This window comes from Triturus cristatus, chromosome 3_1, assembly GCF_964204655.1.
Source record: "Triturus cristatus chromosome 3_1, aTriCri1.1, whole genome shotgun sequence".
NCBI classification, from domain to species: domain Eukaryota; kingdom Metazoa; phylum Chordata; class Amphibia; order Caudata; family Salamandridae; genus Triturus; species Triturus cristatus.
This window is the reverse complement of record NC_140583.1, coordinates 718,475,920-718,498,768: the sequence shown is the minus strand read 5'-3', so window position 1 is coordinate 718,498,768 and position 22,849 is coordinate 718,475,920. Positions and strand designations below refer to the sequence as shown.

Below are 22,849 nucleotides of genomic sequence, written 5' to 3'. Positions count from 1 at the left end.
ATCTGCTGATCCACCCGAACCCTCTGAGCTAATGGCTCCATGTAGAGAGCAAACAGAAGGGGGAGACTGGACAGCCTTGTCACGTGCCTCTGGTGATATGAAAGGGAACAGAGATTCAGACAGTGGCTGATGGGCGGATGTAGCCGTTGAACACCCATTGGCGGAAGCGGCACCCAATCCCAAACCCCTCCAGGACGGTGTCCAGGAAGAGCCAATGGACCTTGTCAAACACCTTTTCGGCGGCTATTGATATGAAGACATGCTCCTCTGACTGACGGTGAGACTTATCCAAGAGGTACAGTAGCCTTCTGGTATTATCACTACACTGCCTAGTCGCAACAAATCCGGCCTGGTTCGGGTCTATCAATCCCGGCATCATAGGTCCCAGTCTAGCCGCAACGATTCCTGTGAAGATCTTAAATTCTATGTTCAATAGGAATGTCGGCCTATAAGAGGCACAGTATTTGTTGTCTTTCCCAGGTTTGAGCAATATTGCTACCAGCGCTGGAAGCATCGTAGGCGGCAGCTACGTGGTGTCGTCAATGGTATTAAAAAGCTGAGTCAGTATTGGGGCTAAGACTGAACAAAAGGTTTTATACAAAATTGCGTTGAATCCATCTGGGCCAGGGGATTTAAGAAGTTTAAGCCGAGCTATGGCCAAAATAACCTCTTCAGTTCTAATGGGGCTGTCTAGAACTGCCGCCTGGTCAGGTGTCAACCTGGAGTGTGTTATGCTCTGACAATACCTGGAGGGGTTCCGGTCAGGCAAGGGCTGAGCAGTATATAGGGTCGAATAGAAATCCCGAAATCTATTAGCTATATCCTCCTCCTGTGTAATCACCACTTCAGTCAGGATGAGCAGGATTGTTGCCGCCTGCCCGCCTCCAAATTCTGGGGGCCCCTGTCCTCTTGTGAATCCCTTCTAGTTCCAGTACTTGCTTAGAGAGTTCATCCCTCTTCTCCCTGGGTACACTATTATCTGCAGCCAATGTAGCAATGAACCTGTCCCGGGCTACTAATTTGAGGGTTTCCCAAAGGTAGATGATTGAGGTGCCCTGGGTGTCGTTGGTATCTAAAAAGTCTTCCAGTGTTTTTGTGAGGCGTGTTAGGACTTCAGGGCGGTGGAGGAGCGTGTCCCTAAGTCTCCAGGAGTATGACGGTCTAGAGGTGTGGGGAAACAGCAAAGTCGCAGCCAGGCCCGCGTGATCCGAGAGTGCTTGGGGTTCAATTACTGAGTTCCGCGCTATCGGGAGGAGAGATCGAGTCATTAAGAAGTAATCCAGCCTTGCATATGTCCCCCGGGCATGGGAGTAGAAAGTGTAGTCGAGTGTATGGGGATGAAAGTGTCGCCACAAGTCCATTAATCCCAAGTCATGTAACCACTGACGGTTTGTATCAGAGAGAGCCCCCGTTTGTCCCTGCCTCTGTGCTGAATGGTCAAGCTGACTGTCGATCATGATGTTCAAGTCGCCCCCTATAAAGTTTTGCAGATCGAGTGTAGATGTTAAGTCTCCTATCGCCTTATGTAAGAAAGTCTCCTGACCCTCGTTAGGAGCATATATAGCGGCCAGTGTTAATGTATGTCCCCCTATGGTCACAGAGTGCACCAGGAGCCCCCCTCTAATCTCCGATACACTGGCTTCCACCCTCCCAGGGAACATACGCGCAACAAGGATGGCGACCCCAGCCTTCTTGGTGGGAAGGGAGGAGAAATATTGTTGTGGGAAGGCCGTAGAGTGCATCCTCTGGGTATCGCTAGACAGCAAGTGGGTCTCTTGTAGTAAACAGATATGGACCCCAGAATTTTTAAAATAAGACAGGATAGCTCTGCGTTTAACAGAGTTGTTGAGCCCTTTCACGTTTAATGTCAGGATTGTGACACTCATCGACGTGGATTGGGGGGATCACTGCAGGTGCATAAGAGCCAATCTAACCTTTGATATCCTGGTTCCAAAATATCCCGGACAGATAGCCAATAACATACAAGGGTTACGAACCTGTGCACAGGTCCAGAGAGACTCAACAAGGGGAAGGAGACCCCAACGATGAAAATAACGAAACCCCAAATCAAACGAAAGCATGAACATAATACAAAGAACCAGTGTCAGTGTCCAGAGCATCCTGCTCTTAGAAAAAAGAGAAAGGGGTACCTGTGGCCCATGACTCCCCACTCCCACCAGGTAAGACCCATGGAAAAATTGTCAACATCATCGGCATGGGGCGAGGGTGCACCTTCAAAATACCAGAATGCAGTTTGTGCGAGTTCCGCCTCACTCAGAAGATGCCCCTTTAAGGGATGATAGCACTGCTCGCCGCTCTTTGGTCATAGTGTCCGGGTCAGGCCGCCTAATAGGGAGCTTAATGGTGGTCCATCTGTGGCTGCTCTGACGTCTGCGGGGGCGGGAGTTTTGGCTGGACTGGTATGGTGCGGATTCGTCAGTGCCCAAAGGTTTATAGGCCTCTGGGAGTGAACGGATTTGTCTCAATTCCCCCTTGTAGGAAAAGATCAGCCTGAACGGGTGCCCCCAAGAGTATTATATGCCAGAATCCCAGAGGTGGTGTGATCGGCCGGAAGGACTTGCGTTTGAGCAAAGTGCCCCTGGTATGTAAAGTCTGGGTGTCGCCGAGACCCGAATAGGATCCTCTCCTTGAGCTGATAGTCATGGACACAGGTCAAGATGTCCGCCGGGGGCGCAGAGGCCACTCTTCGTGGGCCCACCTTATGAGTGCGATCTAGCTTGACCGGGAATTCTGGGGGGTCTCCAAGGATGGAGCGCAAGAGGCCCGCTACCAGCACCTCGATATCTCCATCACCTTCATTATGCGCCATACCTCGGATGCAGATGTTGTTCTGCCGGGACCTATTTTCTAGGTCCTTGGTGTGGGCCTGTAAGTCCACGTTCTGTTCTTTCAGCCGGAGGACTTCTTGTTGGAGATTCGCAATTTCCTCGCCCTGTGTCCAGTTTCATGCTCCTCCAGCATGTGACCTTGCTCTCCCAGGGAGTCCACATCATGACATACGTTTTGTAAGTCTGCCAGCAGTTCGCGTTTCATTGTGGATAGGTCATCTCAGAGAGAGGAAAAAGCGACTCCAGGAAGGATCGACTGACCGGAGCCTCTAGACCTTCACTCCCCTCCGTCTCGTCTGCGTGCCCCAGTCCCAGCTGACTTTCCGACTGTTGAGTTGATTTGAGCAAGAGATCTTTTATGGACATGTCCTTCCTGCTCTTGGGGGCAGCCATGACTCCTGCGTGTGCTGGTCCCGCCGTCGAGGTGAGGGCAAGGTGTACATGGATCCACAGGCGGGGGAAGCTGTGAGGGAGAACTGGAAGGTAGAATCACATCTGAAGGGCCTGTGCCGCATTCCCCCCTGCTCGGGCCCTCTGCATCCACTCCGTGTTCAGTTCCACGGGCGAGAGCGTGGTGGATATCAGAGGCCTGCTGCTGGGGCCTCACTATGCCAGCACCGTTGCAACGTCACTGTCTCCCCAGCGAGACCACCTAGGAATGCGCTTATCTGTCCTGGGGGCTCCACTGCTGTCAAGGGGTACTGGCGTCAGTAGCAGAGACCCTAGGGGCCTCTTGAGCAAGGACGGTGGGTGGAGGGGTACCGCCGGGTCGCCCGACTGGGAACGCCTGCGCCTGCAAAAATCTCTTTGCCTGGGCCAGGCCTCAAAACTGCTCCACCCGTTCGCACTCTTCTTCCGATATCTGGATATGCAGCGCCACCCGCCACCTAGCCAGGCCACCTGACGATGCGCCGAGCCGGTCAGAGCGCTCTGCCTGGGTGAGAAATGCTAGTTTTGATGTCGGAGACTCCGATGGCCTTCCAAGGGGCGGAGAGTCTCAGCCGAGTGCCCCTGCTGTGAGCGCTCACGACTGGCGGCTCAATTGTTGTCGGCGCTGGGTCTCCAGGATCCCCCATCCAGACGCATCTCGTTGCACGCCCTTTCCCAACACCAACTCCAGGAGCTGCACTGACCTGGGCCAGAGGGCCGTCAAGCCGACATCAGGAAGCTCCCCAACAGGCTCTTCGGGTGAGGGGTATGGCAGGTAGAGTGGCGTTAGCAGGGCGCCTAGTCTGCCGCTGGCTCTTCCCCGTCCAAGCTTTCAGGTTGAGACCTTCTGATGCCTGTGGAGCCAGGGGCTCGTGTGATGGCCGATCCGAGTCCCCTCCCGCCCAGTGCCAAGCAGGCTCGTCCTCCGTCTCACCGGAAGGGCTCTCCACGAATGACGCTTTGTGGTGCCCCCCCAGACCATACAGGGACCGCTGTGAGGCGCTGATTGCATGCCCTCTTCGCCGGGATCGTCGCTATCCCCGCTGGGCGCCCAGCAGTTTCACAGGGGTCGCACCACTGCAGCGGTAAACCGGCTCTAAAGTTTTGGAGCTGCCGCTTCGCCTTCCCATCAGTGCGGCAATGCTCGTAGGAGGATTTCGGCCGGATTCGGCACCCCCTCTCTGCCGGAATTGCCGTGTTAGGCCCAGTGGGAGCGGAGAGATCTGAATTAGCGTCCTACCAAGACGCTATCTTCCCAATATGCCAAGGGGTTGCCTTTAATGAGGAGAGAGGGATAGGCAAGTTATCTTGCAGAATATCTTCCATACTTCCCCTACCCTCTCTTAGGGTTTGACATCTGTTCCTTTATCATAATCCATTCTGTTCATGATAGGTGATATGGTTGGTGATATGGGTCTTACATGGCTCAGTGCTTCCTCTGGTTGCTTATTTTTTACTGACCAGGCTCTGGGATGTCTCATAATTGAAAATTGATAGTTTGGGCTTCTTCGTTTGTTTTAGAGCCCTCGCAATGTAACCTGTAGAGAGACATTTTTACTGCACAGATTTTCCTGTTTACCTATTTTTGCTTTGACGAAGTCTAAAGCAACATCTGTGGGCGCACCCTTCTAAAAGTATAGGGAAGTGTAGGCGAACAACCAGCAAACTGCGAAACGCGCTGCGGGCAGTGGGAAGACAGCAAAAAATGCTGGTGGGTGCAGGTAGTAAACAGGTGGTGAGCAGGCCGCTGACTATTAAAGCCCGCTGGAGTCTACCAAGCGTGCTGAAAGGAAAGTGATCGGGCAAGCTGAAGCACGGTGCCCGAGAGCAGGGCAGAGTGAGGCAAAAACTCATCAGCCTCTCATCAGTCTCTCAGTTTCTCAGCTCTCAGGTGCCCCCACAGTCTCCAAAGGATCAGGTGCTCCTTGCAGATGGTGGTCGGGAGAGTGTAGGAGGGTGCTCTATGACTGCTGGCTGCAGCCATATAACCCCTGCAAGTCCGTCGCTCACATACACTTCTGCTTGCCTGCCTCGCTTCCTTCCCATGAGCTGATGGGCGAGGAGAGGGGTGAGGAGGTGGGCGACACTAGCAAGGTGAGCAGGCCTCTTGCTGGGATCTGCTGGCGAGTCAAGAATGCAGATGGGAGCTGGGATGTGAGTGAGTGGTTAAGGGGGGAGCAATACCAGTTAACAGACTGCATCCTAGCCTAGCTGAACCACTCCCGTGGTTTTGAGATCGACCCTATGCGGCGTTTCCTAAATGGTGCCTTATAATGCTTGCTGCGCTGCTTCCGCTCCTCCTTTCTCCTGTCTTCCGCCATGTGCCTCAGAAAGAGAATGCCGTAACCGGAACTACTGACTACCTCGATCCAGCACTATGCCACTACAGCCACACGTATTCATTAGCTCACATATTCAGTCTGTGTGTACTGCTCAGTACTATAGCCTTTCTGTATTGTACCAGTGTGCTATTTGCAAACACACACACTTCTAGCACATATACTTACCACATTGAACAATACTTCACACTTCATGTATTGTACTTCACACAAGTACACCTACACCCAGCACAATCTTCTGTTGCTCACGTACTACACAGCAGTACATCTTTCATGTCATGTACACCTCGCAGGCATAAATACCCTCAGCCAATGTACTAATCCCACACATACTACACAGTACTGCTCTATTCCTGTAGAGTACCCTTCCCAGGCACACATAGATTCAGCGCAGAGTCACTACTGTCTACCTGATGCAGGCCAAGGGTGAGTTAAGCACACAGCAGCAGAACTTTTAAAAAGGTGAGTGAGCCTGTAGGCCTCACTCCAGTGACACATGGTAAAAAGACCCTGTTCACTACTACTGATCACTACACAGTATGCCGCCAGTACCACTCTTGTGCTGCTTAACTCCTGGTGAAGATGGTAGCTTTCCACCACTATGAGGGTATCACTTTGGACACCCCCTCCTGGGCCAACAATACCGCAATGCGTTAAACTGGCCTATGTCATGGCCCACACGCATGATCCATGTTAGCCTACGATAGGATATCAGCATTAGGGATCCAGACAACAGTACAGTGGGGTGCTCATGGCAGGGGTATACGTCTTTATCCATGCAGAGGACATTTCGGTCCTAATACATGCATATTACATACTGCCCTCTGTCCTTATCATTGCATGAATGCACACCTGCATTTACTAATGAACCCTCTTCCTACTTGCGTTACTGATAGATAGATCCTGCACAACCTAAACTCCATATACCGATGAAAAAGTGTGCCAATGTACTTGAGTCAAAATGTAAAGGGCTCTATACATCAATGGCTGTGATCTACATCACAGTGTGCACTCTTGTCAATTCTCAAAGCCAAAGCAATACCGCACAGCGAGTTCATACTGAAGTTACACCCATCACAGTTACAGGAAACAGGTCATTTCTATTCCATCCTTCATACCTCTGGGTTGTAATATCTTCAGTTGTTTAGTTCAAAATATCTCTCTTTGAAGAAGCTGTTTGGACATGTCTGTGCCTCCTGTGGATTTAACAATCTCCAATACTTAAAATTGCAATTGAGGTACATTATGTTAATTCTAGTTGAAATGTACTGCTATGTTTGATTTGCTGTTTCAATTTCTAATGTTGCTCTTGTGTTCTGATATTCTAACTTTAATCTCGTGTTCTCTTTTGCCCACAAATAACCAGCCTCATGAGCATTTAGGTGCAATTGTGACTGTGACAAGTGGTGTTATGTTTCAAGGAAAATATTCAGTCCTTATTTACGAAGGCCTGCAACACTTTCTACACCGCCGTTGCGTCACTTTTTGTGAATCTGCGGCAGCGTATATAATGCGCCGCATTGCGCCATATTTACACATCTAAGCAGATGTGTCACTTTGTAAGCCCTGGGCTACATTATACCTGCATCGGGTATAATGTATGCAGGATGGGCTCAATAAAGGTTCGTAGAAGTGGTGCGGTGAAATCTATAAGATTTCACTGCGACACTTCTAGGACGCTACTGCGTCAATATCCTACTCCTTCCTCAAGGAAGGCATAAGACTGACGCAGGCCTTTTCACATAGGGCTAGCCCCATGTGAAAGGACACATTGCTGGAGTTGCGTCTATTTTCAGACACACCCCAGCAATGTTATATTATGTTATACTATTTATAGAGCGCATGGCTGCCCCAGCCAAGGGGCGTCCCAGCGCTGAGCTCATACACAATAGGTGACAGGGCCAAAAAGATTAGATTATTTGGAAAAAAAAATGAGTTTCTATGGCCTTGCGGAATGCAGCATGATTTTGAATGCTTCTGATACTCACTGGGAGGGAGTTCCAGAGTTTGGAGGCCAGAGCTCGGAAGGAGCGTCCTCCAGCTCTGGCTCCCTTAACCAGAGGGACAGACGCCAGGTGCTGGTTTAAAGAACGCAAAAGACGAGTGGGGGTGTAGGGTATAAGAAGATCTGGTAGCATTTCAGTGGATTAAGCCTTTACAATTCTATGGGCAATACACAGAGCTTTAAAAAGTATACGCTTCTCCACTGGGAGCCAATGAAGTCTGTTGATAAACTCTGAAGTGTGACAGGTCCTGGGAAGCCCAAACAGTAGTCGGACGGCCGCTTTCTGTATTCTTTGGAGGTGCTGTATCTCGGCTCTGTTAGCCTCGTAAGTACAGAGCGCTAGCGTAATCCAACCAAGATTGTATAGGGGCCTGAAGAAATAACCTGTTGAGTATTAGCATCAAAGGAGCCCAACAACGGTTTGAGACCGCAAAGGAGCCCAATACAGACTCCTGCCACCGCCTTGGTTTGAGGCTGGAAGGTAAGTGCCATATCCATTCGAAAGCCCAGGTTTTTAACCGTCTGTTTGGGTGTAGGTCGGAAGCCTAGGGTAGAAGGCCACCATTGCTCGCTCCACAAATGAGTGTTTTTCCCCACAAGCAAGATTTGCGATTTGGTGGCGTTTAGTTGGAGGCAGTTTGATGTTATCCTGTCTGCAACCGCTGTTAAAACCTCTTTGAATTTAGGGGCATCCTGTGTGGGGTTATCAGATAGCGCAATCACTAACTGTGTATCATCCGCGTAGGATACCACAGTCAAACCCCTGTCCTTTGCCACAGCTGCCAAGGGTCGAATATAGATGTTAAATAGGGTCAGGCTCAGAGCAGAGCCCTGCGGAACCCCTTGGCGCACACTATGCGTCTGAGAACAGAAGGGGGGGCAATCACCTGAAAGGATCTCTCTGAAAGAAACAAAGAGAACCACCCCAAGGCCGGGCCACAGATGCCAATGTCCTCTAAGCACTGCAAAAGAATCTGGTGGGACACTGTATCAAATGCGGCGCTTAAGTCCAATAGGATCAAGGCAGACGTTCCTCCCAAGTCCAGTGAGAGCCGCAGGTGTTCCGAGACTGCCAGAAGGGCAGATTCCATACTGTGCCGTGGACGGAAACGGTTCTGAGTGGGGTCCAGTAGGTTATTAATGTTGATATAGTTGGTAAGAATGGAATTAATGTGGGCTTCTGTGATCTTGGCTGTCAAAGGGAGGAGGGAGATGGGACAGAAATATGCTGGCATGGAGTCATCTAATGTGGGTATTTTGAGGAATAGGTTCACCTTAGCATGCTTCCAGACAGTAGGGACCACAGCAGATTTATGAGTTCACAGAACGCGGACAATAGATGCGGTAAAAAAGTCTTAAATTGGTCGGGTTTGAGGGGATCTGCCGGAAATCCAGATTTAAGTTTGTTACAAATCAGCTGCATGGTTTCCTAGGAGAGCACAGAAAAGGTGGAAAGTGACGGGCCAGTAGTGACCATGGGGATAGGCCGACCTATTGAAAGCACCGTGTGTGGAACGGCTTTGTAAATATCTTCCACCTTTTAATGAAAAAGGCAGCAAGGGTCTAACATTGCCTGTTGGAGGTGAGGGGGGATGACATGGGTCGCCCAGAAGTTTTAAGATCCTTAAGTAAGGAGAATATGCATTTAGTGGGGTTGCTACTGTTTTTAATTTTCTCTGCAAAAAAGTCTGCTCTTTCCTTCAGAATAGACTTGTGGTATTGTTTAATAGATGCCCGATATTGTATCTTGATATTGTCTTCTCAAAGCCCTTTCCAGGGCTTTGCAGGCCCTCCTAGCCTGAGCCAGCTTGTCGTTAAACCATGGGCCGGATTGTGTTCTACGGCTGTGGGACATCTTAGCAGGGATCAAAGTGTTGGGAGAGTGCGAGAGCCATTCTGACAGGATACTGTTAGCCCTATCCGGATTGTTAGGAAGGTTGGGTCTTTGAGTAAGGAGAAGGTCTCGGAAGTGAACAGCATCCAGCTTATGTCAGGGGCGTTTTAGGATGGATTTCCGAGGGGCCTATTGAGACGGGCCTATTCCCTGTAGTGTCAACAACACCAGATAGTGGTCGGACCAGCTCATGGGGAGGGGAGGGCTAACTGTAAGAGTGCATAAATTCGAGAAAAAAGGGTCTAACAGATGGCCTGCTGAATGAGTACAATTTGCGTCACTTTCGCGCCTTCAGATACGTATCTGTAACTCCTTGAGACATGGAGCACCGTACATTAAATACGGCTCATCCATCCTGTCGCATGGAGGATGCAGTGAAAACTGTTATATCACTGTTTTCACGCTGTGATGCAACAGTTTTCATAAATGAGGCCCTCTGTCCTTTGCGTGGATGAACAACATTGTTACCTAGTACAATATTATTACAGTGCGTGCAATTCAAACAACTGCTGATTCCCTTAAATGTATTTTCTGTTCTGGATCTATTACGTCTGTTGACTATCACTTCTCTGACATTCCTTGATCTCTGAAAAGCAAACAAGGGTCAGTCTTGTACAAATTACCAAAATCTTTTTCCTTTTGTAAAATTTCCTATCTCCTGTTTATTATACGCTTGATCTTAGAGCTGCTCGTGGAATATTTTGACACTAAAATGAATCTTGGTTGTGTCTCTCTAATGGTTTTTACCAACAATTGTAATTTATTTTTAGCAACCAATTGTTCAGTGGATGTTGTTAAGACAGCCTAATGCCTATTTTGTATGACCCACTGCTTGACAAGTGGAAATAGATTGAGGCCTGACATCAGCCTACTTACTGATCAAAATATTGGTGAAAATCTTTACATCATAATTCAACAGAGCAATAGGCCTATTAAAACCACAAGTAATGTTGACTAGAACATAGAATTGGTTGTGTCATTTTACAGGAGAAATTATTGAAAACCTTTCAAAATAGCGGTGCAGCAGGAAGTTACCGGTGATTGTTTTAGAAGGAAAGTGTGAAGTTGTCTGGACCTGGAGCTTTGTTCTTACCTAGACTCTTAATGGGTTCGTTATCTTACCTTATAAAGATTGGTTCTTCCGGAGTTTCAGTAGTCTCTAGATCAATCGACAGGAAAGGAACATCTTTTCTATACTAAAGAATATCCTTTTCGCCACGTCTGTGAGAGCTGTGTAAAGTAGTGTAATAGGCACGAACAAGCTATAGAATTTCGTCCGCCTACACATGTGAAATCCCAGTTTCGCCTATAATACTCCCAACATTATGTATGCTTAATTGTGATCTTGTAAACAGCAAATAATCTCCTTTTTTCCCTTCCTCATAGTATAGTTGATTAGTATGCAACATTTAACGTGTAGATTCCATTACTATTGTTCCAGTTCACCCCTAATTTTGTTCATTTCACCCTATGTATTCCTTGAATGCTGGTGTGTCAGGTCTCTAGCCCTTGTACTAGGTCTGTTTTTCCCCCTGGAAAGTAGGTACCCTTCCGCAGATTGTCTAGAGTCCTTATTCTCTCTTGTAAAATTCCAGAATGTTGAAACAGATTCCACCTACTTTAATCTTAATCTTGTATCAGTCCCTGTTGCTCGATTCTGCAGCATCTGTATCATACCCTCAGCAATGTGCACTCTTTGTTCTATCCCTAAAACTTTCCAGTAAAGCCCTAGTTGTTTGTCTCCATGTTTTGGTGTTGCAAGCCTGCTCTTTGATATTACTGTGCAGCATGTTGATGGATTAGAACAAGGTTTTCTCACCCAGCGTCATGGTTACTTGTTTAGCTGGATGAGAGGACCGGTGTTCTCTAGGGCATAAATGATGATGTTCTTGGAAAGAAGAAGTACTCTTTACCCTTTTGTCTGACAAACATTTTCTCCACCCAATGGCTATGTCATGATGCACAAAGAAAAAAAATCAACACAGATTTGTTTCAAAGGGGCTTCATCAACAATTAAGCAGGTGATGCAGTAGGCAATAAGTGCCAACAGCGTCAGCATGCTGGGAGCATCTAGCAGTGGGTTAGAGTACCTGATGAGTTGATAAAGGCCAAGTACATAGGCCAGGAAGTATGTAGGCCATGAAAGCAAGTCATAAGGGAAAAACTGTGCTCCCTGCTCACCCTCAGGCCTTTCCCCGTCGTGTTAGAACCTTGCCTCAACTCTGGTTTTCAATTTAGGCTCCCAGACACCCACTGACCCACAAACATAGGGGCATATTATCAAGACAGGCGATAAAATTATTGCCGCTTTAGCAGCAGAAAACTTTCGCTAAAACGGCGATAATGGGCTTGATAATATGCTCTATGGAATTCCAATTGAAGCCCATGTTAGATGTGAAGGACATCTAACATGGGCTTCAATTCGAATTCCATAGAGCATATTATCAAGCCCATTATCGCCGTTTTAGCGAAAGTTTTCTGCCACCAAAGCAGCGATAATTTTATCGCCTGGCTTGATAATATGCCCCAAAGTTTCTACGACAAGAGATCATTCTGTGTTAATGCGTTGAATGAGCCAGAGCAAAAGCAGGAACCTGACCTGCAGTTGCCAATAAACTCAAGCAGGCCTTCTCGTAATCCGGGGATCCAAGACCAAGAAGTCATTAACTAGAGGCAGGAAGCAGTATTCATGAGGCATGCCACCTCAAAAGGAGATCTGGCTCCAGGAAATAGATGAGAACAGTGAATAAATAAATAAATAAATTTACCACAGTTTTTGTGAACAGTGAGCAGGAGCTAGCAGAGTCAAGAGCAACAGACCATTCTAGGAACCAAGCTGCTTGTCTCGGGTCAGCCCATGCTACCGGTAACCCTTGGCATTCACACATAATCTACGGAGTTTCCTGGACGATAGTGTAGATAAACTAAGGACAAAAGGAGTGGGTCATTCTGGGCCCCAACCTCCTCAGAAATGTAATGTCTTAGCTGTGTGCTTTCTACGTGGCGAGTCATATCATCCTCGCCTCCCCAGCCAGTCCCCTTCCCTGAACTTTGCCTTAAAGATCGAGTGGGAACGCCCTTATATATTTGCCAGTGACTGATTACAAAGATTTAAACTTGGAAAGGCATATTTTCACATAATATATGTACTGATCACGTTTGCTGTGACTAAATCACCAAGTCCAGAAAAACAAAGCAGCTCAAAAGCATTCCAAGATTCTACTTTTGCAACAGCGGTGGAAAGAAAATGTGAGGTCATATCATTATAGAAAGGATAATTATGTATCTCAGGCTAGGGATGAACCACCTTCAAGGTGTGATCGTCTTCAAGCCTGGCTACCTGCTCCTCCTCCCTCATATTCTGATTATCCCACTCTCGTCCAAAGATTGTCTTCATATTGTGAAGATCGCCATGGTGTCAAATGATTCTGGTGGCAGCTTTTTGACCTAGTCTCTTTTGATTTTCAGGTCTTCCTTCCACCCCAGTGACTTCACAGAGGCATCTCCTCTCCCACCAGTAATCTCTGGTTTCTGGAGATGTACTTGGGGTCACTTTTGTTGGTCTCTAGAGACTACTTAGTCATTCTGATTTTGCTTACTGGTATAAGTGGGTTGGCCTGTGAAAGAGTGCACTGAAATGTGACTGGCTTTGCCTTATAGGCTCAGATCTTTATTCAGGCCTTTTAGGCAAATGCCATTGTTGGAATAGGAAAAGTTGCTTTTAACTACTGTAGAAGCCTACATGAAATAGGATAAAAGACTCCGTCAGCTTATATGAAGAAAGAGATATTTATTATACGAGACACGTGGACGGCTGGCATAGAAACCAAGTGCAAGAGTGCAGAAGTTTAGCACAATCTTTTATTCCTGTGAACCACAATAAGGCGTTTCAGTGCATGTCCAATAAAATCACAAGTACAAGAGAACTTACCAACAACTATGGACTAATACATCAAATGTCCATCATCAGACAGTAGAAGTTACACAATTATTAGTTACAGAGCCAATCAGAAGAAGCTAATAAGGCGTGCCACCTGTGTGATATAGGGTGGTGGTGCTCATCACCCTCACATGTCCAGTCATTGAGACAGTGGTTTTCCAAGCCTAAGCAATGCAGTGACCAATTGTGCCTGGTTGTTGGGCTAGCGTGCAATTGGAAGTCACAAGTGATGTATTTGAGCAAGCCTTGGGTTGTGTTACAACATAGCTACTTCAGCACGGTACATTAGTTCACCAAGGGTCATGTGTTAGTTTGTACAGGTCTTGTCATCATCGAATAATATATAGAGGTCAAGGGGCACACAAAAAGCAGGCAGGGAAAATGGCTTCCACATTCCCGCCCTCTGATAATCAATTGTGCATCTTATACATGTTCTTCCATTGGTAATTTGTCTCCCTCCATTCCTGTCTTCTTTTTTCATATCTTCTACGCTACTAATAATCAGCATGAGTATTGTGTACGGAGTCACACTCACCATTCTTTTTTTCCCATATAAAGAGATGTGAAGTCACCCTGAATGATGTCAAAAAGTAAACTTAGGAACTTTTCGTCAGAGATATGGCTTTGTACAATATGACCAGGTGTATACCCTCAAAATAATGTATTAAACCGTCTGTGACAAAGGGTAACATGTGTTTCACTTCTTGCAACTAAAGATTTAACAAAGATTCTTGTTTGTTGCGACATTTGAGGTTTGAAAATCCTTTTCTACAGTTAGATCCAAAGGAACCTCCCAAGCAAGCAAACATTAAAACAGCCAGCAGTCCCGCAGTCCTCACTCCTGGATCTGGTCTGCTATTGATGTCAGTTTACTACTAGAGTCATATTGAATTTTAATTGTTGGGTTTTTATGTTTAACCTTTTTTGTGCTGGGGCTCATTGGAAGAATGGCATGAGGGAGTGTCTTCTTCAGCTGTCGGCAGTGTATCACAGGTCCAAATCCAACTAGGCTGGTATATTCCTTTATACTGTATTGGACCTAATCACACTTACAGCTTGAGTGTACGTCAGCAGGGCTTTGTTCATTATTATCATCATCATAGCAATCATAGAGCATACCCTACCCATGGGTCTCTTGGCACTTCTCAATGTTCTATGTCGATTATCTTAACGTACATGCAGACTGTAAGCAACAAATGAATACATTACTTAGTATATCGAGAGAATAATTAATTGTAATGCTCTCCTCTGACACCTTTCACTTGAAGAGAAGAGCTTAGAGTCTGAAGTGCGGGATGCGAGATGATAGATCACTAGTCATTAGAGTTAAGGCCAGAGAAGTGCACCCAGGAAGCACCTTCCTGTGTCTTGTTAGGACTATCAACGAATACTTACATAAAATGAGACAAAGGCTGCCATGCCCCATTTCACAAAGTGCAAGTGGCCATAGCATCTTTCACTCAGAATGTGTTCCTCAATAAATTGTAACTTTATTTATTAAACAGCCTCCACTCCACAGGCATTCTTTTAACATATAGGGGCATATTTACCAGCCCCTATCGCCAACACATCACTTTTTCTGACATTGTGGTGGCGATAGGGGCTTCGCCTTATTTACAAGGCAGTGTTAAGCCACTTAAGCCAGCTTAACGCTGCCTTGTAAATAAGGTACCCTTTCACGTTATAATTAGCGTAAAAGGGGCGGCAATGGGTGTGGTGGTAAGCGTTCCATCACAACATACATTAATTTTGATACTGCCCCATATTTACCCCACCCTTGTAAATTTGGGGCAGCACCAAAATTAAGACCAGGGAAAACCTGGGCACACCTATGCGCAATGAGGAGACATTTTTAATTTTTCCTCGTTTTTGCTGTTTCCATGTGTGCTGCGTTGTTCAGCACACCTAGAAACAACTAACGGCCATTGATTGCTTATGTGCAGGAAGGTGTCCCTTCCTGCACATAAACAATCATTAAAAAAAATATATGTTTTGCAACTTCTATGTGTGCTGCATTAAACAGCTCACATAGAAGTTACAAAACACCATTTCCGAATATGTGCAGGATGGGACACCTACCTGCACATAAACAATCTTCCCCTCTAACTCAGGCAACCTTGCACTATGGTGCAAGGGTGTCTGCGTTAGTACTAGGTGGCTAAATTTGCGCCAGCGCAGGGGGAAACGCAGAGCTGCAACGTATCCTTGTAAATACTTTTCAGCCCTGCGTTTCAAAAGCGGCGGAGCGCGGTGTTAAGCCAAGGAGGCTAATGCCGCGCTCCGACACTTCCTTGTATATATGTCCCATAATTCGCACGGCATGGCTACCGCAAAGGGTCTTATTTATCTCTTTCCATTAACGACTGTAACTATGCCATCCTGTAAGTACAACCCAACTTCTACTTAGCTAGCTGTTTCTAAATACAGCATATCCTATCAATGTCGTGTTTTTGTTTTGTCAAAAAATTTGACTTTTACTTGAAAATTGAATTGTGTTAAGAAATTGAAATGGCACTCTCCTGAACATCCTGCTCTAACCCCTTCTAACAGAATCTCCTGTTTGTTTTGGTAAGGTCTCCGGTTGACAAGAGTTCCCAAAACGTCATCGTCTCACATCAGCCAGTCATCCGCTCGTCAACAAGGACACCAGAAAGGATGACCCTTTTGAACACTGTGCGACCTTTGACAGCCAAGGGGGTGTTACAACGACTACCCAACCGCCCAGCACTCCTGACCGCACCTAGCAAGTCCACTAACTCCTAGAGCAATCAAGCTGGAACCATACTGTTCCTTAGGTTGATTGACTGAATGGTGTCACCTTAAGCCTCAGTGAAGATGAGGCTGCTGTGGGCCCGCCAGTGACTGTGAGTCAGATGCTGTACCACGCTGTCGATGGGTATGGGTAGTGTCTTTATAAAGGCACAACCTTACATGCTGAAGTCTACTTTTCTGTGACATTCCGTCAACCCAATCACCTATTATATTCTCTTTGTTAAACCCTTTGTACCTTTCTTCTTTTGCAAAGCCGCTTACCATTATTTTCATCCCTGCCACCACTTCATTAGCCTCTCTTCTTTGTCTCTTATCAACTGTGCTCTTCCTCCTTCTAAGGCAGACTTCTTTCCTTATTTGCTCTTCCCGTCTATTTATTCTTTTTCTCGTTAAATTGGCTTCAGGTTATAAGGGCAGTTCGAAGGCCTGCCCCCTTTTACCAACTGATGTAAAGTTAGCAGTTATAGGAAACGACATGTAGCATCTGGCTCTTAATGGGACCACAATCACGCCTGGCCTTCCATGGCCACATTCAGACGAGATCGCAAGATAATGTAAGAATACATCCAATCCGTGTAAATTGTAGCAATTGTATTTTGTATGTACAGTGGAGGACAGAATAATTTATTTTCTCAATAAAATGTCCCACAAACTAGTCCAATTGCAAATAATGTGCATACATTCACCATTAACTCATTTTGTGTTCTTTAGAAAAACATTTCATTAGAATTGTATATAGTATAACAGACTGTCTTCATGGAAATCGATTCAACTGTCTATCACTGGATATTATACAAATTTGGCAAGGGTGTACTATTGCATACAGTAAGAAGGGTAACAAACATCAAAGTGGCATCTGTCGGATTTGTCATCCTCGCCTGTTTCAGTTATCAGGATGGCCCACCTGTTAAACTGTCTGCACCTCTATGGAATATTGGTGTCTCTGAAGGTTTGTGTGTACACTACAGTACACTGCCTACTCCGTGTGTTCATATGTATTATTGTGACGAGGACCTCTCCTCTGTTTCACAGTAAGGGTGCCCTTTGCACTGTGTGCCAGACTCCCTGTATTGATCAGAAGACACGCCTTGGTGTTAGCAGTGCATTCACACGCATTATGCAATGCTAACACTACGTCACCTCGTGCTCTCCATCTTGGATCTAGCTGTATATCATCTGTTTGTGGAGTACATGCTGGAGCGTACATCATGAATACCAAGAGAAGCTGCACCAATCAGGGGTAGGCTGAGCCTAGATCGCCAGATACATGGCGTATCAATGTTAAGCTGCTATCGTGTTGAACAGACAAGTAACAACAGATTGCCCTTAAACTGCACGTGCAACTTCAGCAGGGGATAACACTTTAGATACCCGGTCCACATGAAATAAAAATCCAATGAAAAAAACTATGATCTGCCATTCACTTTAAATCAATGTCTTCTCTAATTTCATGTGTATGAAAATGCCTTTATACATGAGACGCATGTGACAATACGAGGCTGCATTATTGTTTACTTTGTGTTTGTCTTTGTAACGAATGAGAGCACGAGTTGCTTTGCAGAGAACTGTTTGCTGTGAAACCAAAAAAAATGCACTGAATATAACTACTGAAAATTGAGCTAATCTGAATGTTTTAACATATTTACTGATACCAGGCTCACCAAAGCCTTTCAGTATAATGTAACCATATTTTTATACTTTGCAAGCAGAATTAAACACAAATGGTTGTTCATAAAATATATTTGTATGACATTAATATATAAATTATGCAACAATGTCATTTTCTGAATTCGTGTTTTAATTAAATAAGCGGCAGAATCCACAAAGTGCTTTGTTTCTTGTAGGTAAAGTACAGCGCAGCAGGAACCTGCCTTTATAATGTGTCCCTTCACGTTTGCATGTCATCTTTGAGTTACTGTAAATATCAAGCACATTTTTCCATCTCTGTATATTGGCAGCCCATTTCAAATGTTGCAGTGATGTTGGCCAAACAATGCTCATTCTGCTAATTGCTGACTATACATTATGCTGTCTGTTTCATTACCACTTCAGCCCTCGTCTCCATCCCGTTAACGCGGGCTTTTCTCTCAGAAAAGTATCTAGCTGCCTCTTAAACTAGAAATGTGTAATTCTTTGCTACTCACCTTGTTGGAGGGTAAATGAAAACACATGGGCCTCTGTGCAGGCTGTGGATACAGCCTGTACAGAGGCCCGTGTGTTTTCATTTATACATTCCATTGGGAAACCAGTTTGCGCCGAGGGATGGACTTGGCAAGAGTTGCAGCAAAAGACGCGAAGGTGCTGAGTTTGCTAAACAGCTGTGCTAAGAATAACAGCTGGGTGGTTACAGTAACTAACAGGAGATGTAGCTTCAATCTCATGCAGAAATAACCAAAAACCTCATGATGTACCAAACGAAACTCAACTCTTCTTAGATTACGTCCCCTATATGGTACATAAAGATGCGATGATCCTGTGTTGTGGGAGGTGGAGGGGGAGAGAGTTCCACTTTCTTTTGGATCGGCCACATGCCCCTTGGTGAACTGTTTAATTATTTTTATGATCACTAATAAATGCATACTTCATATTCTAGAAGAGCGACTAGAGAGTCACTTTTCCTGTGAGCCCTCCTACCTGACCACAATTATGTTTTGTACCACGGTGGCATTGTGGGTTTGAAACTGCGTTTCCTTTATTTGCTTTGTATCTCTCTGTGAGAGTGTCTGGCTCCACCAATATTATAGTGCTCCCTGGACATAAACACAGGTTCTTTTTAATATTTTTATGTTTGTTGCTATTCACACCTTTTTATTTGCTTACCTTTCTTGTTTCACTACGTTTCACTGGGGTTTGAACTCCCCTGATAAAACGGGACTAGCTGGGCTCAAGTTAGTTCGTTCACCCATTCTATTTTCTGTTTCGTTGCAAGGCAGCTTTTTAGTTTTTCTAAATACCATGACCACTATAAATGTCAGTGTAGTGGATGCACAAAGTTGGAACGCCAAAGCTAAAGCCCTTATGTGCTCTTCCGCGCCTCAGCGCCACACGCACCGACCATTGTTGGTCTGATTACCAAATTAATGGTATCACCTACTCTGACAGCAGCCTTCACACCACTAACTCCCAAGGTAGGTCTCATCCATTTTTCATTATATCCAGTACTAAGCTTTTCCTGCCTGCAATTTGTCCTACGTGCAACCTGGAGACAAGCTGTAGAACACATCTCACCTTCCCCATCATCTCCTACTCCACCTGATCTCTTGCCACAAATTAGAACCAATCACGTTGATACTTTTTCACTTCACCCTAAGGCTAACTGCTTTTTATTAAACACCTGATCATTCAAGTAGCATGTTTTTGGATATTCAAAAGACAGAATCGACACACACAATAACAAATAACTTTTCACCATCATCAAGGAGTTCGCCAGGTCCAACATCGAGACCACAGACGTCCCACCCTTCCAAGACCTCTGAAACAAGCTCAGTACCTTCTTCCACCACAAGATCAGGCAGATCTAGGACAGCTTCAACACACAAGACCCTGCCACAATGCCCACCACCACCGCATACAACCACACCACACCCCAACAGACCGTGCTCAACTGGACTCTTCTCACCACAGACGACACACTCAAGACTATGAAGAACCTCCACTCAGGAGCCCCATCGGATCAAGTTCTTTAGCCAATTAATCTTCTGAGCTGATAGCTCAGGCCACATAACATCGCTAAGGCCTGACCTATAACTTTGGAGTTCGCTGGTGATCCAAATACGGACCCAATATAGCAGCGGTCTTAAAGCTACAAGCTCTGCCACATAATGAATCCCAGGGGCAGCTCTTTCGTACCTGTGGGCCGTGGTGGTGACTGGTCGACCCTCTCCCTGGTGCTGTGTTTGGCTCCCTGCGTGTCCGGTCTCTCGCCGCCGCTTCTACATCTACTGCGGCTGCGGAGTGGACACCGGACTCCACTTCCCAGAGTCCCTAGCGGCAGGAAGCCGCCGCCGACGCCGTCTTTCGCGCCAGGAGGCGCATAAGAGACAGCTCAGACTTTGGTAGAGCGGGCAGCTCTTTCGTACCTGTGGGCCGTGGTGGTGACTGGTCGACCCTCTCCCTGGTGCTGTGTTTGGCTCCCTGCGTGTCCGGTCTCTCGCCGCCGCTTCTACATCTACTGCGGCTGCGGAGAGGACACCGGACTCCACTTCCCAGAGTCCCTAGCGGCAGGAATCCGCCGCCGCCGCCGTCTTTCGCTCCAGGAGGCGCATAAGAGACAGCTCAGACTTTGGTAGAGCGGGCAGCTCTTTCGTACCTGTGGGCCGTGGTGGTGACTGGTCGACCCTCTCCCTGGTGCTGTGTTTGGCTCCCTGCGTGTCCGGTCTCTCGCCGCCGCTTCTACATCTACTGCGGCTGCGGAGAGGACACCGGACTCCACTTCCCAGAGTCCCTAGCGGCAGGAATCCGCCGCCGCCGCCGTCTTTCGCTCCAGGAGGCGCATAAGAGACAGCTCAGACTTTGGTAGAGCGGGCAGCTCTTTCGTACCTGTGGGCCGTGGTGGTGACTGGTCGACCCTCTCCCTGGTGCTGTGTTTGGCTCCCTGCGTGTCCGGTCTCTCGCCGCCGCTTCTACATCTACTGCAGCTGCGGAGAGGACACCGGACTCCACTTCCCAGAGTCCCTAGCGGCAGGAAGCCGCCGCCGACGCCGTCTTTCGCGCCAGGAGGCGCATAAGAGACAGCTCAGACTTTCGCGTCGCGGGACGCGCGCCGGCGGCGCCGGGAGAAGCCCGGGACAAGGGCGGGACCGTCTGTGGCCGTCAGGGGCCGAGGGAGGCCGGGCTGGGCCAGCCCCCTAACATCCATACCAAACTGTGAGTACCGATATCACCAATTGTGCATCATAATAACTGTGCACTATGACTGCTAAAAGGGGTGCAAAAAGGACATCCATAGGAATGGTTGCAGGGACACTCGACCAATTCATAACAAGAGCGTCATCGGTTCTGGAAAGAGAAATTGTTTTGACGCAGCGTCGTTTGTCCCAAGACCCTATCTTTTCGAGAAGATCTTCCTTGGGCCCTATTGCTCATGTTTGCTCACCAGCCTCTACCCAGATAAACAGAGCTACACTGGCTCCTCCCGTCGATGAAACTGAGATCAATCTAGGTGCCCAGGTCGACGTTTCAAATCGATCGAACCAAACATTACCTGACAAGGGCACAAACACATCTCTAGTTCTAACGGAAGTGAGCACTAATAAACAGATGAACTTACGTTCCAAGGAAGGTGCAATTCTAAAAAAAAAGAAGACCGGCACCGGTATTGAACCTCCCACCAAAAAATCCAAACAGTCTAAACCCAATAGCCCTCAGGTATCTCACCTTACAGAACCACGCACCTCTGAGCTCCCAATTGATACCCCTCTCAAGGCCGTTGGAGACCCTGAAACCATATGCCTCCCCTATTTAGACTCCTTGGTGGGGAAATTGAGTCTGGCTATATCTTCTTTTATCCAACCTGTGGTGCAAAAACTGAACTGTTTAGATGAAAGACTGGGGAAACTGGAGTCTTTGCTCGGGGGAAACATGGACTTTAGAACGGACCTCCTTGCAATTCAAACCCAAGTTGAAGCCCCAGTGACATCAGTCAATGTCCCACAGTCACAACTAAAGTCAGCACATATTATTGCTAAGGACCAACCTATCCTGCCTATTGCACTAGGACCATCTTTGGGCTCTAATCCCAATGGCCCTAATAATAATTCCTCTATTGTGGAAAAAGCAAACTCCTCTAAATCTGCTAATTTACCCAATACCGTCACTTTGAGGAAGGAGACCTCAAAGGAGAACCAAAACTCCCATGGAGGAAATTTTAATCATCGTGACCTACCCTGTATTAATTTACCCCCGGACTGTGCCCCATTTGTAGTAATCCTTACGGAAGTCCCTGAGCTAATCAGCTCTAAACAGGAATCCTATGAGGAACTCAAAAATAAGACAATTCATTGGCTGAACACCTACAGACCCTTGCCTAGATTAATTCAAAGCAAGATTTTGTTTGTTAGAAGGGTGGGGTGGGTGGGACCCAAAACAAAAAATGTGGGTGGGGATTGTATAATTATTAATTTCAAGGATTACAGGGCTGTCGACCATATTTGTAGTTGGCAACAGACAAGTCCTAATACAACGATTAAACCTCTGAGGTTAGACTATTTTTACTTAACAGATCATGGTTATCTTCCTTCTGATTATGGAAGGAACTTTGTGAGGCCACAGCGGGAGGACACTTGGCACTATGTTCATAGAAGTAGGGGTGACCAATGTAGGGGAGAAGTAACTGGAATTCCGCTGAGTAATAGATATAGTTTGCTCGACCAGGTGGACTGACTTTCTGCATCCCTCAGCTCTACACCTATCTACCACCTAGATTCTAGTAACATGATAGAGGCTCTTAAGTCTGCTGGGAGGGAACACATGGAGGTAGCCAAAAGTGTCAATAAATCTTCCTACCATACAGCAGGCACACTGATGTATATTGAAAATCCTTCTGCTAGCACAAGGAAGTCCGGGGTTGATTTACCTTTCCCAATGCCTGTCCACCTCTCCTTGGATTCCCAACTCCAGATT

At 46.8% G+C, this 22,849-nt stretch overlaps 1 protein-coding gene across 1 annotated transcript in view; it reads left to right on the top strand.

Moving 5' to 3' along the window:
* The window catches only part of LRRC56 (leucine rich repeat containing 56), a 943,429-nt gene extending 925,426 nt beyond the window's left edge, over positions 1-18,003 (top strand). Inside the window, exon 15 of the mRNA XM_085644809.1 lies at positions 16,030-18,003. Coding sequence (XP_085500935.1) covers positions 16,030-16,219 — 190 coding nt within the window. The 3' untranslated portion in view covers positions 16,220-18,003. The remainder of the gene's footprint in view (positions 1-16,029) is intronic.
* Positions 18,004-22,849: the final 4,846 nt, after the last annotated feature.